The 14464-nt window shown below is 36.9% G+C and overlaps 2 protein-coding genes across 3 annotated transcripts; one reads left to right on the forward strand and one right to left on the reverse strand.

The window, feature by feature from the left end:
* Positions 1–1145: 1145 nt before the first annotated feature.
* Positions 1146–8277, reverse strand: LOC128031343 (rhotekin-2). 2 transcript variants are annotated; one of them, XM_052619533.1, is made up of 13 exons: positions 8077–8277; positions 6781–6968; positions 6601–6653; positions 6445–6498; positions 5971–6088; positions 5627–5827; positions 5419–5513; positions 5235–5341; positions 4995–5126; positions 3347–3512; positions 3150–3257; positions 2844–3017; positions 1146–2737 (listed from the first exon to the last, which is right to left on the reverse strand). In XM_052619533.1, exons 1-13 carry the CDS (start codon positions 8206–8208, stop codon positions 2520–2522), a joined length of 1746 nt encoding a protein of 581 aa, XP_052475493.1. In that variant the 5' UTR covers positions 8209–8277; the 3' UTR covers positions 1146–2519. The 2 variants fall into 2 exon arrangements, with proteins under 2 accessions (XP_052475493.1, XP_052475492.1); XM_052619532.1 differs by having other exon boundaries at positions 1146–3017.
* Positions 8278–8578: 301 nt separating this feature from the next.
* LOC127933504 (protein ZNF365-like) lies at positions 8579–13316 on the forward strand. The gene is made up of 5 exons (XM_052530538.1): positions 8579–8883; positions 10325–11039; positions 11334–11505; positions 12199–12245; positions 12574–13316. The coding sequence occupies exons 2-5, from the start codon at positions 10330–10332 to the stop codon at positions 12713–12715; spliced, it is 1071 nt and encodes a 356-aa protein (XP_052386498.1). The 5' UTR covers positions 8579–8883; positions 10325–10329; the 3' UTR covers positions 12716–13316.
* The last annotated feature ends 1148 nt before the right edge of the window (positions 13317–14464 follow it).

Consider the following 14464-nt stretch of genomic DNA (forward strand, 5'->3'; position numbering starts at 1 on the left):
TTTGACCTGTCTCAATCATCTGTAATATTTCATCTTCCAGCGTCCCGTCTGTTTGTTTTGACGCATTATCAGCGCTAATCTGCGAGCTGGACGCTTGTACACAACCTTCAGAACGTCAACAAACGAATATATGTTCATCCACACAGTACTGTAATAATCCATGTGTATTTACTGTACTTTCACTGAGATACATGATGTACTGTACTTTTCTGTCAATAAACAGTTTACCCTATTGTTAGCGGAGCTTCCATGCTTCAAAATAAAGAATCAAATATATAAAAGTAACTAACACGCATTTGGCCTCACCAGATGCGCGTCCTGTCCTCTCCACGGCGACGGTGGTCATCCATAACTTGTAGTATGTTTATTATACATTTAATAATCATCGCGATGTGTCTCCTCATAGTTTTCCTCGTGTGATCTGTGTTTACAAACAGCCAAGAACACAATATCCCATCGGTGAAGCGGTGCTAAGATGGATAAACAATAATTTGCACTGAGGTGAGAAATTTTACATCGTGATTCTGTTGAAGATCATTCGATCTGTGATTGTCAAACAATAAAATGCTCTACATGGTCAAATTCCTGAGCATGAGAGCTTTCTTGTGATATATGACTTGACTGTTTTGTGAAAAATATTTTAAATACACATTATGAAAAATTATTCGCAATCGTTAGACGGAAATTTGTGTGGCTTTCCTAACCTAAGCTTTCAAATGAACACGTATATGGGCTGATACCATATAAGGAAGGCTTTGCAAATGAAACGAACATTTTGCATGCTATTTTTGGACCCGGTACCGGGTCTGCAGAGTTAAAGGGGCTAGAACATGGTCCAGATGTCACAAATTTTGCCACAATAACACTACAAATGTTCATTATTGTTATTTTTCTCCAATAAATGTTACAAGCAGCAGGTTCCTGGGGAACTGCACTGGCAGGAGTTGAGCACAAAATGGTGTTGGTCAGAACCACAGGTGAGTTTTCTGATAGGCACGTCTCTTGTAAATGCAAAACTACTGTTCTTGAAAGAGTATAAGAAACTGAGATTGTGAAAATATGTGTAGGCATTATATAAAAAATAAATGTTAACAATACTTGGTATAAAGAATGTCATCCAAGTTGCTTTTTAGGTCATCTAGCACAGGCCTGGCTGATGTTACCAAAGAATTTGGGATAGAAGCAGATTTACTCGAGAGAACAGTGTTTTGGCGGTGCAAATAAAACAATGATTGCACAAGTTTTTGTTCCTATACTGAAATATTTCAGCAGAATACTACAGCAACAATAAGCATTCTTTGTATTGAATAAGGACATCAGAATAAACCAGTTCAGTACAACATTTTAATTTTGTTCCTTTTCATTTTAGCAAAATGACTACAAATATATTTTGCTAGATTAATGCCCAAAGAAACAATTGTTTGATGAAGAGTGAATTACTCTAAAACAACGGAAACAGAACAGTTCCAAACAACCAAAATCATGTATTGCACTATAGATCCAAAACAAAATGAATTATCTTGAAAATAATCTACAACAGCATTTAGTGTGTGCTACTTAAACATTCAGAAGTGTACATAAATGAAACTATATTAAACAATTCACATTTACCTAACAAGACTTTTTCATTCACATTGTGCCTACGTAGTTTCATAGTGCTCAGACCCTATAAAAATAGAACGATTTTAAATACATGATCAAATACTACACAATGAAGATTAAACCCTTAGTGTCTAACATGAAAAATAAGAAGTTCATGATAGTTAACCGTTTAGAGGTTACGTATAAAATCTGTATAAAATCATTCAGTCTAAAAAAAACAACAGTTATCCAGTTCCTGATCCATCTTTTTTTCACCTACTTATACTTAAAAAAAAAAAAAAAAAAAAAAACAACAACTAGAAAGCATGCACCTGTTTTCAAACCACAGACGAAATAAATATATATATCTTGACATTATTCTGTGAAAAAGATCAACTTAAACTAAAATGATGCAGTAGCTGTGGGCCAAAAGTGCTTGGTGGTAGTGGTTACATCATGAGTGGCTATTTCAGACTACTAGGTTTAACAGACATGATATGAAAGTGAATAACAGTAAATCAAGATAAAGCTGAAATGAATTGGGCCTTTATAAAGTCTTGAAGATGAAGGTTATCTACTGATCAACCACTGGACTGTTATTTTAAAAACAATTAATATAGTAAGACTTTAACCAATAGCAAATTTCGTCTGCATTTAAACATTTGTTCAAGCCAGAACAAACAAGAAAGGCTACTCACATTCACTCCCAGCATTCTCATCTACATGACCCTTGATATGGATCAATGAAAGGACAAGAGGGAGTTTATCTCCTTATGAATCCAAGGATGTTTCATCTTTCCATAACAGATCATTAATCAAAGAGATGTCTCACGCCTCATTAATTCACCAGGCTTTTGGGTTCATCTGATCTCTGAATGACATCCTCAGTTTGTTCCTGGGGGCCGGCACAGGTGGCTGAGGGGCCTGACTGTACTCTTTCACAGGATTTTCAGGTATATTGGGCTCATCAAGTCTTTTTTGAGGGATGCAAGGGTGCTGACAGGGCTCGATCTGTCCAAGAGGTGCATTTTTGCGAGTGGATGTGTGGCTCTTCTGCAACTGCTGAATGATGGCAGAGAATTTGGCATCAAGCGAGGGTCGCCCTGTCCGAGGCCTTGCCCCCTTACAGTTCTCTTTCTCTTGAATGGGTAACAGACTGGTAGGTTGAACAAATGGTAATTTATCAGGAGGGGGTGGAGGCGCTCTCCTCTTGATTCTGTTGGCTGTGACAGGACTTGTAATAGACTGATTGCTTACTTTACCTGGTGACAGAACTGTTTTTTGTACCACCATTGGCCGGGATCCTTCAAACAGTGCTGCCCAATGAGGAGGCTCTGTGTCCTCCTCCTGACCAATAAGAAAGCGGCCATCAGTTTCCTCAATCTTATTGTGAATTATATCAGTCAAGCTCTCAAATTTCCCAGGGGACCCAATGCCTGGAAAGAAAACATTTTTAAACAAGCAATAACTGGAAGTTAGATATAACTTGTTTCTCCCAATTAAGTTAAATCAACTCAGTACATTCTTATTTTCTATTACAAATGATAAATAAATCCTTCATTACTCACTTAGATCCTTATAAACCGAGTCAGCTTGCTTCATGAGAAAGAGCAGGGGTTTACGTGGTGACAAAACCTCTATTTCCATGATTTTGTCACATGCATGTTGCCACTGACCTAAAGAATTAGTTCATATTGATTGTTAACATTGACAAATTGTAATGAAATAATTTAGTTTTGATTTGACAGACGTCAGGTGAACTTACTCTGGTCATAAATGTGCTGCCAGAGGGCATCCAGCCACTCCTGCAAGATGTCAGGGGTTTCCGTAATGAACACGTGACTGGTAGAGTCTCTGTTTGCTGGGTTTATCAGGTTGAGTCTGGTGCCAGTCCTCTTGTGGTCCTTTCCTACCACACGAATACGGGTGTCCTGAAAAGACACCGAGAAACTCTGTACTGCATATTTAAATGATGATTCTCCCATTCAGTGAGTCTTGTAGCAATGTATCCTAATTGTAAAAGCTTTGTCTGTTATTTGTGATTATTGCTGTAACCTTTAATGTTGACTGCAATTAAATTACTAGTTGTAAAACTAGAAAGGCTGCACTGCCACAATAGCAGTCTAAAGTAACTATTATATAACATAATATAACAGTTATAAAATATGGGTGATATTAGATTTTTCTCAAATTTATCAGCCCATATTTGATCTGTAGTTGTGCTTGCTCATTTTTACATTTAAATGACCTTTGTTATGATTGAAGGCTAACTTTACAAACGGTTTAATAACACAGGGTCATCTTTAGCCAATCTGAAAAAAGAAAACTGTCAATTTTTCATATATTACAGTGTTGTGATGCCAAAATCCACTGGTAGTATCTAAAACAACTGACTTTAATATGGTCATTTTAAATGCATTTAGCCAAAATTGCCAATATAATTTAATATCCTTTTTGGTTTCGGGCCAGAATGGTAACATTGGTAAAGCAGTGCTATTTTAGTATTATTTCTATAGTGTTTGTTAATATTTGGAATTAGCTTTTATTTTCATGTTTTCTGTTTTAATTTGAGTAATTGTTTTATGTGCTTTTGTTATTCATTATTCAAAAATGTAATGCTGTTGTTCCGGTCACATGATCTACAAGTGTCGGCTGGGTCATTTCACCCCTTCAATGTCGTGGGTTCGAGATTCAGTGTGATTGATACATGCCCAGACCGCAAGAGGTACTGTGGCAAGAAATTATGCCGAAGTTGCAGGCATTTTACCTTTTTAATAATCATTTCACCTGAAACTATTAATGTGACATGCAGTGCTTTTACTTACAAATACATTGTTTTGAATTAATTCCCAGTTGAATTTCTGAGTTTCACTATCTGTGTCGCACAAGCACAACAAGATGGGAGACAGGCACTTGACCTGGAGATAATAAAATTGTGTATAATGTCATTTCAATTCCTTTATTATCCTGCTAGTTGTAGTACTAATCTTTCTTCCTCTTGGATTAGAAATAAAGGTGTTTTTTTTTCGTGGGGTGTTCATTTTCATTTGAACTTAATTTTATTTAAGGTTTACTCATTTTAGCACTTCAAATAGCACACTTATAACCATGTTTTTTTTTCTTCATCTAATATTTTTTTTCAGCTTTACTTCATATGAAAATATTATAAATAGTTTTATTTAACAATGAAACCACTGTTTTAAAAGACAAACATCATTTTCTTCTGGAAAAAAAAAATTACACTAATGAATGATGCATGAGACCTGTAATTTTTTTTTTTTATAAAGAAAGGGTCCACTTTGATTTGTGGTGATTAGATTCAAGCACAATAACCCACTTGATCTTAGAACAGAAAAACACTTGTGAGGGAATAAAAAATAAAAAATAAAGACCACTTTAAAAATGTTCCCTACCTTGTTAATGGGAATAATGAGGCTGGGCTCCACTTTCGCTTGGATTTCTTCAGGAGAGTAATAGCATGTAATCTGTCCAGCCTTCAGCACACAGTATTGCTTACAGCAGCGCTGCAAACCCTCAATGCTTTGCTAAATGGAAAATCAAAATGCTGATCTTACAAATTTCATTTCATTTTCAAATGTTAGTATGAATTATGGCATATATTCTTCCTAGAAAAAGACAAGTTGCAGTCTTACCTGTTGGCTCAGGTATCCACTCATCATGTCTTGTGTCATGCAGTCAGGCTGTGCCACCAGCTTACAGCACAAGTTACCATACAACGGCAGCCACGACGAAGCCTCCACTGACAGACCGATGGCAGGAAGTCAATCAGAATCACTACACTAGACCATTATTAGAACGTGGCTTGTTTGCTCTTACCATTTTGCAGAATTATAAGAGAATGAGACTGGAAAGATCCCTCTGCCTGCTCCAAACCCAGAGTGGTGTACGCCAACAGTGAGTACCGTGCACCTCTGTCACAAAAGGAAGATGTTTATTTGAAAGATATTACAGGCCTCTCTCTACTAATACAACAACAACCAAAATAACTGTAATGGTAATGAACATTATATCCATCCTTGCATACGCTGGTATTGGGTTGGACTGGAGGAAAGTGTCAGGGTCTCCTCCATCCAGAGGGGCGGAGAGTTTCCTGCCTGAAGATCTGCCGAAAGAGGAGCGCAGTTTCCTGGCCAGTTTTTTGGGAGTGTTGACGAAGGTTGTCTCTTCCTCTAGTCCACAGCTATACAGTTCACATGTCAGGTCAAAATCCGGCTTAACTTCAGAGCTGTTGAACATATTGAAAATGAGCTCAGAACTCAACAGACTGCAGTCAAACAGGTCAAGCTCATTTAAAATCAATAATATAATTTTCATATAGTTCTCAAATGACTGTAGATTTGCAGAAATTGGAGAAAGCTGAAAACTTACAAAATTTTGACACCTTCAAAGCAAATATCGGTCATTGAAGGATCTGCAATCACCATTTCTGTGTCAAAAATCTCTGACCCAATCTTCATCAGACAGAAGACTGCAACCCGCTGTGCATCTGTTGGGTTCAGATACACAGGAGATCAGCATAAATGGTTGTGTGAAGATATTTACATATAACAGTTTAATTAGAATAAACAATTTAACTTAAAACTGTTTTATTGTATATAAAAGCATCCTAATATGCTGAAATCTAATTTTAAACACAAACTCACACAAAAAGAAACACACATTGTGCGTTACGATCAGTTATCAGTTGAGTGGACGTTACATCCCTACGAAACTATGATGCATGTTTTTCAGGACTGATGAATAGAGCAGCATTTATTTCAAACAGAAATTGTCTGTAACATTATAAAATTTCTTCACGGTCACTAATGATTGCAATAGAAAATGTTTTATATTATCACTCACTCCCTTTGCTGTTAAAATGTTCTGTATCTTTCCAAAACAATGGAATCCGAAGGCCTGGATAATCAAAAGAAAACTACATAAACCAAAGACACAATGAAGCATAATAAGAAATATAACATACAGAGGTATACAAACACAGACAAGCGGTTACCTTACCAGATATGGCTACCTTTCCTTTACAAGGGATTTGATCCGGAGATCCTGATGATCTGAAATAAAGAAAGAATTGAATGGCCAATTTATTTCTAATTTGCATGTCTGATAATAATTTACATTAATTTTCCATTAAATGCTCCCAACAAAAAGAACAGCTGGCAATAGACCTGCTGCTCTAACCTTCTAATGTCCTGCTGCTTTTCCCTCGTCTGGGTTTCACTTATGTAGGCTTTAATTCGGGCGTTACAGGTTAACAGACTCCTGGAAGCATCCAACACCTGCTCTCTCTTAGTGCTGGCAATCAGAAGCTTGTAAGCCCCAGCTCTCATCCGCATCTCAAACTCCAATTGCTCCTGAATATCACAGTCCTATTGGAAGGATGAATTCCATCAGGAGTCGAGAAATAAACCACTTTAGGGAAAAAAGACTAGAGGAAAAACATAATGGAAGAAAAGGACTCTACCACACAATCTATTGTACAATAATTGCTAAAGCAGGTGCATACTACTGATTCATGAAGCGATGAGCCATGGGGATTGGGCACCCTTGGACTGGAAACTGAAGAAAATAAAATGATGCAATGAAATAACATCAAAACGTCTGGAAAAGAAGATGACTCTCTTCCAGGCTGTAAGAAGGTCTCTGATAACCGACAATGACACATGGGTTAATGAAAGTGAGTGGAATTAATGGAATTCTGACTCATTTCCGCGACTCGGTTCTTTCGAACCGTTTATTTTAAAACCTCGATTCAGTGATTCTTGTCCATTCATAATCACGTGGACCCTGGTTTATTACATATTCCAATAAACCACAAGCAGATTGCGGTCTGAGCTTTATGATTACTTCTTACTTATTGTAATGTCTTGCTCTTTCATATCACTCATCAGGTCTCGGCTCCAGACGAATCAGACTTTGATCGGAACTTTTGGACGTGAGAAATCATCGCAATGAGTCGGATTTGTGAACAGAACTGTTCTGGTTCATATGAAAAAAGTCCGATTCACATGATATAAGTGGGTGGTGGTGATGGTAAAGAAGAGTCGGACAAGAAAGACAAAACAACCTACTCACTCACAGTCACACTTTCTAAAAAGCACTCCTGTTTTTAAAGCTGTGCAATGATGTTTCAAAATTAAACATGCCAAGATTATTGATCTTATCTGTATCGAATGACGAAGTGTTTGTCCCGTGGGGGGGGGGGGGGGGGGGGGGTTTCAATGTAATACACAGAATATCAGAAACATCATCACACGCTCCCATACACAGACTACCTTTAGTTTTTTAGAAATCTGTTGTATGTTCAACAAATTCATGTCCTCTATTATCTGCTGCGTGTCATTCACACTTGCGCATCGCTTCTTATGTCTGTCTTTGGCCTGAGAAAGTATTTAATGTGTCGGTTAGTCTTGAATAACAACAACAACAACCATATTCCAGACACGAAAAACTAAAACACGAAAAACACAAACTCACCTCGTTTCGAAAAAACATGCTTTCCCTTATTTTCTTTCTCTTGATCTCCATGGCGAGAGAGGAACACGACGATACCGTAGACCGAGTGGCGATGTTTCGTTTAAACCGTTGAATATCCCGCGGCGGATCCATACTGGCCTCTTCCTCGAGACAAGCCCTTCTCCACACAACAAACCAACTGATTACACTGCCGCCAACCGACCAATCAGCGTCTTTCAAAGCTCTCCGCTGCCGAGACAACAGTTGGACGATACCATTTTTAAATTCGGATAGGTTGGAATAGCTATACAGCGAAAGAGGTTTGAATATATAAATCTAATTTATTAATCAGTTTTGGTGGAAATCATACTGATTTATAAGAAAGTACATTTTAAGCATGTTTATGCGAATACTTATGAAGTAGGTTTGTGTTTTCACTGTGATGTTGTGCTGATCTCCCCCGTCTGTCTTTGAATAGTTTAAACTGATGGTCTGCCGCACTGCATTCTAATGAATCCTCAAATTCTGACCGAATCTTTTTTCAGTCTTCTTGCATGTTTATAGATCGATTGTAATTAACACATAAGGTGATGATATTTTTAAAGCATTTCGCAAACGAAGACGGCATCATATGAAAAGAAATCAATGCCACCTCTGTCGCTGCTGTCACGCTCATTCTTGACAACGTCGTCAGTAGCAGATGACTTCATACACCTAGATGTCGTACTGTAAGAGAGGGACAGAAATATCAAGCAACAGATAATCCGAAAGAGCAACAGTTTAATTAAAGGTTACGATAGACAGTCCCACTGGAGCTCGTTCATAAAGGTACGGTTGCATGAATGTCAGCTGGCTAACGTTAACTGTCTGATTTCATACTCTGGCCAGTAACGTTAGATCTCCTGCTTGCATAAGATTTGCTTTAATGTCTCTATGGTAGTTTTTAAGGTATATAGGAAATGATGGGTCATTAAAACATGAGATGACATGATCGTCATTTGATGTAGGCTAAAATAGCATAAACCATTAAAACAAATGCATCGGATCTCACCACCGAGGTGCATGAATGTGATTTGCCAGAGCTTTACATTAACCTACTTAACGTTAAGCAGCGGATGTGCTCAATTGTATTGGTGAAATAATCAAACAGTCGTGATTCGTTGTTGTCAGTGGATGGAAAAGGTCTTTTTCTGTTCTGAATGAATATATAGCACGCAGACTAAGCGTGTTTTTATACAGTCTATGGTCGTGACAAGTCTTGAGTATTGATGTTAGTTTTCTGTCACCATCAGTATACTGTCCTTTTGTGTTTCACTGATATATATTCATTCACACATTGTGTCTTTGTTAGGCCTCGTGAAAAGCTTGCTGGATGGCAGTTAGTCAGCGAAGTTTGCAGACCAAATTGGGTTTTGATAGCCCATGCCGTTATCTGGGTGGCCGATATAATATTGAGACTGTCCGGGGCAAGTTGTCACATATTTATTCCATTGAATTTTAACCAGCTTAGGTACATTTTTAACTCAATTTATATTCAACCACATACCTTAAAGTATATACTACAAGAAAAATGCTTGGATTACAAGTTTCTGATAACATGTCCCAAGAGAGTAGCAGAAAAAAAACATTAACGTCTCTCTACTGACCATACGATCTTAATAATTTACTTGTGAATTGAAAGCTACTGTTAAACTGTATTGTTTTTTATTTTCATCCAGATTCATGTAGTTACAACATCTACACGCAGGGGATACCAGGTCTATGCTAACCAGATAACCCTCGACCAGCTTCACCCATCCTGACATTCATCAAAAATACCTGTCCGGAGAACAGTTCATGTTTAATGTTAAAAAAAGAATGAGTAAATAGATAGAAAGACTCAAAAATAACTATGAAGATTTGTGTTATATGCATATATTGTGCATTGGCAATACGATTTTAAAAAATAACTCTAAAATCACTACAAATATTTGGATTATAAACTCAGTCCCAAATATTTCCTTTAATATATTAAAATTGTCATAAAAAAAGGTTAAATTCATTTATATTCTCTATATTTCAATGCAAAAAGCAATAAATAAAAAAAATACAAATAAGAAATTAGGTTATGGTTTTCCCCTTGATTTGATTTCCCCCCTCTTGTGTTATGGTGGGTCAGATCAAATGTCATCAACTTTGACCCATGTGCCCTGGTTTGGGCATCTCTGCTCTACCGTATGTTTATATCTAAGAACTAGGGTGCTAAATATGTTATATTTTTTGTTGTTAGGTGTCATGCAGCAGAAAGTGTGCACACGCAACACGGCGCTGTTTGTGAAGAACGGTCAGGCGTGTGGAGCCGGAGCCCCTCCTCAACGTCCTTTCCGCTGCCCGCGATGTGGAGAGCATGAACGATTCCACAGTCTCTCTTCTCTCAGAGCTCACCTAGAATACAGCCACCCGTTCCACACGAAACATGACATCAGCCTCCTGTCCGCCAGGGATCTTCCTGACACACCGTGCATGGACGGCTGCAAAGTCTCCAATTCCAGCATGCATAAAGTTCATCATGCCGGCACAAATACGAACTCAGCTGCGAGAGGAGAGCACAAGCACTTACTCGGCGCGGACCGAACGCCATCGCAGCAGCCCGCAGTGCAAAAGCTCCCGCCCCCGGTGAGGAGCTTCAGCGTTGGGGACGCATCGGCTGGAGCCGGACCCCTCTCGGCTCCTGTGGCGTCGGTGGAGAAGAGGCTGGAGGGGATGATGAGGACAGCCAATAGCAGCATGGAGCGACGTCTGCTGCGGCTGAGCTCAGAGCTGGCACAGACAGACACGGCTATCCTGTGTGAGCGCGCTCACTCGCATCACCTGGCCCAGGAGAAACAGGAAGTGCAGGAGCGAGAGCAGGCGCTCAGCAGACAGGTAGACGCCGCCGTTATGGTCATCGCCACAATGAGGCAACAGCTCAGCGTCTCAGAGCACGAGTTGGAGAGGAGAGAACAGTGAGTGAAAGATTTGAATATCATTTCAGCTCTGAATATGTTTTGGGTGATCTATTAACCCTATAAAGCTTACTGATTACTGTCAGTTCATGACCTCTTTAAAGCTACAGGGTTGGAACATCACGAGGGTGAGTGTATTATGAAATGGAGAAATTTCTCAGCCCTGCTGCTCATTTTTACATTGGTTTTCCTCTAGAAACTGAAGGAAACTTTTATGACTGTCAGGGGGGAAATATGAATTAAAAAATGCCTCGTAAAGCAGTTCTTTGCTAACTACATTTTACCATATTGCAGGGAGGTAATTACCATCCAGAAGTTTCTGGAAGCGGCAGCGCAGCATGAGATGTGTGGGAAGGTTCGTTTGCGACGGTTCATTGAGAGCCTCCTGCGGAGGATCTCCCTGGCTGAGAGACTACTGGAGTATTATCAGAGCGTCCCGCACAGGCATTATTGCACGCTTCACTCTGTATGTCAACAACATTTCCTTAGAAAATTAAAATATGTGTGTCATGACTTTTATTTAAACATTTATCTCTATATTTAAAAAGAAAATTGGTTTTCAAGCACCCCCAACCCCAAATTTATTTATTATATTTCATATTTATAATATAATATATTTAATTTACTTTTTAATATATAATTAATTTCAGACAGTTTTGAATATTAAGTTTTCTTTAGGATCCTCCATTTAACCTAAACAAAATTCATTTTCATAAAAAGGTAATATCTGATATATATATATATATAAACTTAATGACATTTTATAATAATTTAAAATTAAAATTAATAATAATAAACAAGACCATGCTAATATTTCAAGAGTTTCTGTCTTTTCTTTGTATTTTTTTACATTCTTCAAACAGTTACAATACCATTTTTCACTTTAAGCCTTCCAAAAATGATACTTATGATACTGATGACTTATATTTCATAAAGTGAAAAGGTATTTTCACACGCATTATATGAATTGCATTTTCAGTGTATTTTTAAACGAGAACGAGCATCAAGTCATCGTCCCATGTACTGATATAAAAAGGCAAATTCAATAATGAATCACCTGATACGACCCACTTGTACAGTTTTCCCGGATTGCGATAATTAACTTCTATTTCAGAAATATATCAGTCCTCTGCATTTCTCTAATTTGTCATTATTTCAGGTGCCTCTGCCGTCGGAGCTTGGTCCACATAGAATAACAGAAAGCAGGTATTGTATTATTGGTTTTACTTTTTAGAAAAAAAAAACCATTTAACCTCTAGTTTTGTATAATGAACAATCAGCAGGACATTATCAGAGTTCTTCAATATAAATCATGTCCTTACTTGACTCAGGGCAGTCATTTGGCTTGTAGTAGACAGGTTGTCCCCTCTTAAGTAATTCAGGAGATCCTAGATTCAAGACAGCAGAGGATCATGTTGCTCTGCCATGAATAATAATTACCCTTCTTTTCCATTTAGTCTTGATGTGTGTAAAAACCAATACAAGTATGTGTGTGATGAGTGATGATAATTAGCCTGTTTCCCTGTGACATCAGGTCTTCAGGAGACCATCTCGAGCAGGATGAAGAGCAGCAGTTACCCGGTCAGTCTGCATGGGGACCGTCTAAAGCTTCTTCTGGGAGACTGGGTTACGACAGCTGGTCCCAGCAGAGGAGGTCAGATGGGTACGAGGTTTAGGGACAGAGGCGGAGCTTAGCAATGAATGTACATGCAAATAACACTGTTTAAAATATTACTGAAATGTGTTAAGTATATTAATAATAAAACAGTGGGGTTCAAAGTCTGATGCCACATTGAAAATAGAATTTTTTAATGATTATTTATCATTTGGGTATGTTTTTTTGTTTGTTTGTTTTGTTTTTTCATCAGGTTATCAATTACTGATATTCGTGTAAAATGAATTGCACTAGAAAACAGAAAAAGAGGCTTGAAAATGATTATTAGAATCATTTAATTAGTGGCAGACGTTTGGACCCCACTGTATGTAAATATGAGATTTACAAAAGCCCAAGAAACAACAGCGATGTCGGACTGCGGATGGCAGATTAGTTATTTGACACTTATTTGATATTTGAGTCCATCTGTGAAATATTTGAATGATAAGATTGGCTGGAGAATAAACACATGGTGGAGCTGCCCTTTAATTCAAATAGAAAAGCTGTCATTACAGGTTGCTTACATGAAGTGAAGCTATAGTTTGTAATGTTACATGCTTGTTGTTTTGAATGTAGGTATATTATCTAAAATCTGGATGATGTTAAAACAATACCCACTTTAAGCTTGTAGTTTGTCCACAAACTTTCTCTTATAGAAAATGCACTGTTTCAGCCAGAAGGAAAAGGATGTAGTCTTTTTTGAAAGTGCAGTTGTGTATTTTAAATAGTGGTGCTACATTTTAAAGGGATGAATTAACATTTCCCTGCCAGCCTCATTAGAAGGAGAGAAAAAGGAAATTTTAACAAAGAAAGTTCTGTTTTGTTTTAAAACATGCAGCTATTGGAATGTCGTTAAGTGTTCTAAAATTAATTGCCAAGAACTTTGATAATAGATCCTTTTTGCTATTCTGTACAGTTGGAGCAATAGCACTCATGTTCTTTAGGAATGCACTTTCATTTAAAGAGACAAAAATCATTCAGTCATCTTTTACTCTCCCTAGGCCTAGTGTCATCTAAAGATATTTGAAATATATGTATGTGTGTGTATATATATATATATATATATATATATATATATATATATATATATATATATATATATATATATATACGTATATATATATATATATATATATATATATATATATATATATATATATATATACGTATATATATATATATATATATATATATATATATATATATATATATATATATATATATATATATATATATACATATATACATATATACACGTGTATATATATATATATATATATATATATATATATATATATATATATATATATATGTGTGTATATGTAATTTTTTTAAATTTCAAAACCATTTAGCAGTTGGTTACCAACATTCTTCAAATGATCTGCTTTAGTGTTTCACATAGGAAATAACTGCATACAGGTTTGGAACATCACGAGAGTGAGTAAACGATTTGGTATCAAAATGTTTTAATTTTGAGAATTTTTGGGTAAGCGTACCGCGTTAAGTAATTACAATTACAGTATTAACTCAACTTAAATGGCATCTAGCACTGCAATCAAACAAATATTCCATATTCAACATTTTTTAAGATTCTGACTGTTCTAACTGTACTGTTCTTTTTACAAGCTAAAGGAAAATCAGAATTCATTTTTTTTTTTGTGGAATTCAGTAGAATGTCACATGCATCACAAAGCATGAATAAATAGAGCATTTGAATTCCCAGGCAGTTCTTCTCAGCTCTTTACAACTGGAGCAGTAGCACATATTCTCA

This window comes from Carassius gibelio, chromosome A17, assembly GCF_023724105.1.
Source record: "Carassius gibelio isolate Cgi1373 ecotype wild population from Czech Republic chromosome A17, carGib1.2-hapl.c, whole genome shotgun sequence".
NCBI classification, from domain to species: domain Eukaryota; kingdom Metazoa; phylum Chordata; class Actinopteri; order Cypriniformes; family Cyprinidae; genus Carassius; species Carassius gibelio.

What these genes read in the sequence shown, in the direction of transcription:
- LOC128031343 (XM_052619532.1), bottom strand. Translation starts at nt 8,208, where the DNA reads ATGGATCCGCCGCGGGATATTCAACGGTTTAAACGAAACATCGCCACT. An exon ending in GCATGTTTTTTCGAAACGAG is followed by an intron (nt 6,969 to 8,076) that starts GTGAGTTTGTGT and finishes TCCTTCCAATAG; the next exon opens with GACTGTGATATTCAGGAGCA. An exon ending in TTTGAAGGTGTCAAAATTTT is followed by an intron (nt 5,828 to 5,970) that starts GTAAGTTTTCAG and finishes TATGTTCAACAG; the next exon opens with CTCTGAAGTTAAGCCGGATT.
- LOC127933504 (XM_052530538.1), top strand. Translation starts at nt 10,330, where the DNA reads ATGCAGCAGAAAGTGTGCACACGCAACACGGCGCTGTTTGTGAAGAAC. An exon ending in GAGTTGGAGAGGAGAGAACA is followed by an intron (nt 11,040 to 11,333) that starts GTGAGTGAAAGA and finishes ACCATATTGCAG; the next exon opens with GGAGGTAATTACCATCCAGA. An exon ending in ATTATTGCACGCTTCACTCT is followed by an intron (nt 11,506 to 12,198) that starts GTATGTCAACAA and finishes TCATTATTTCAG; the next exon opens with GTGCCTCTGCCGTCGGAGCT.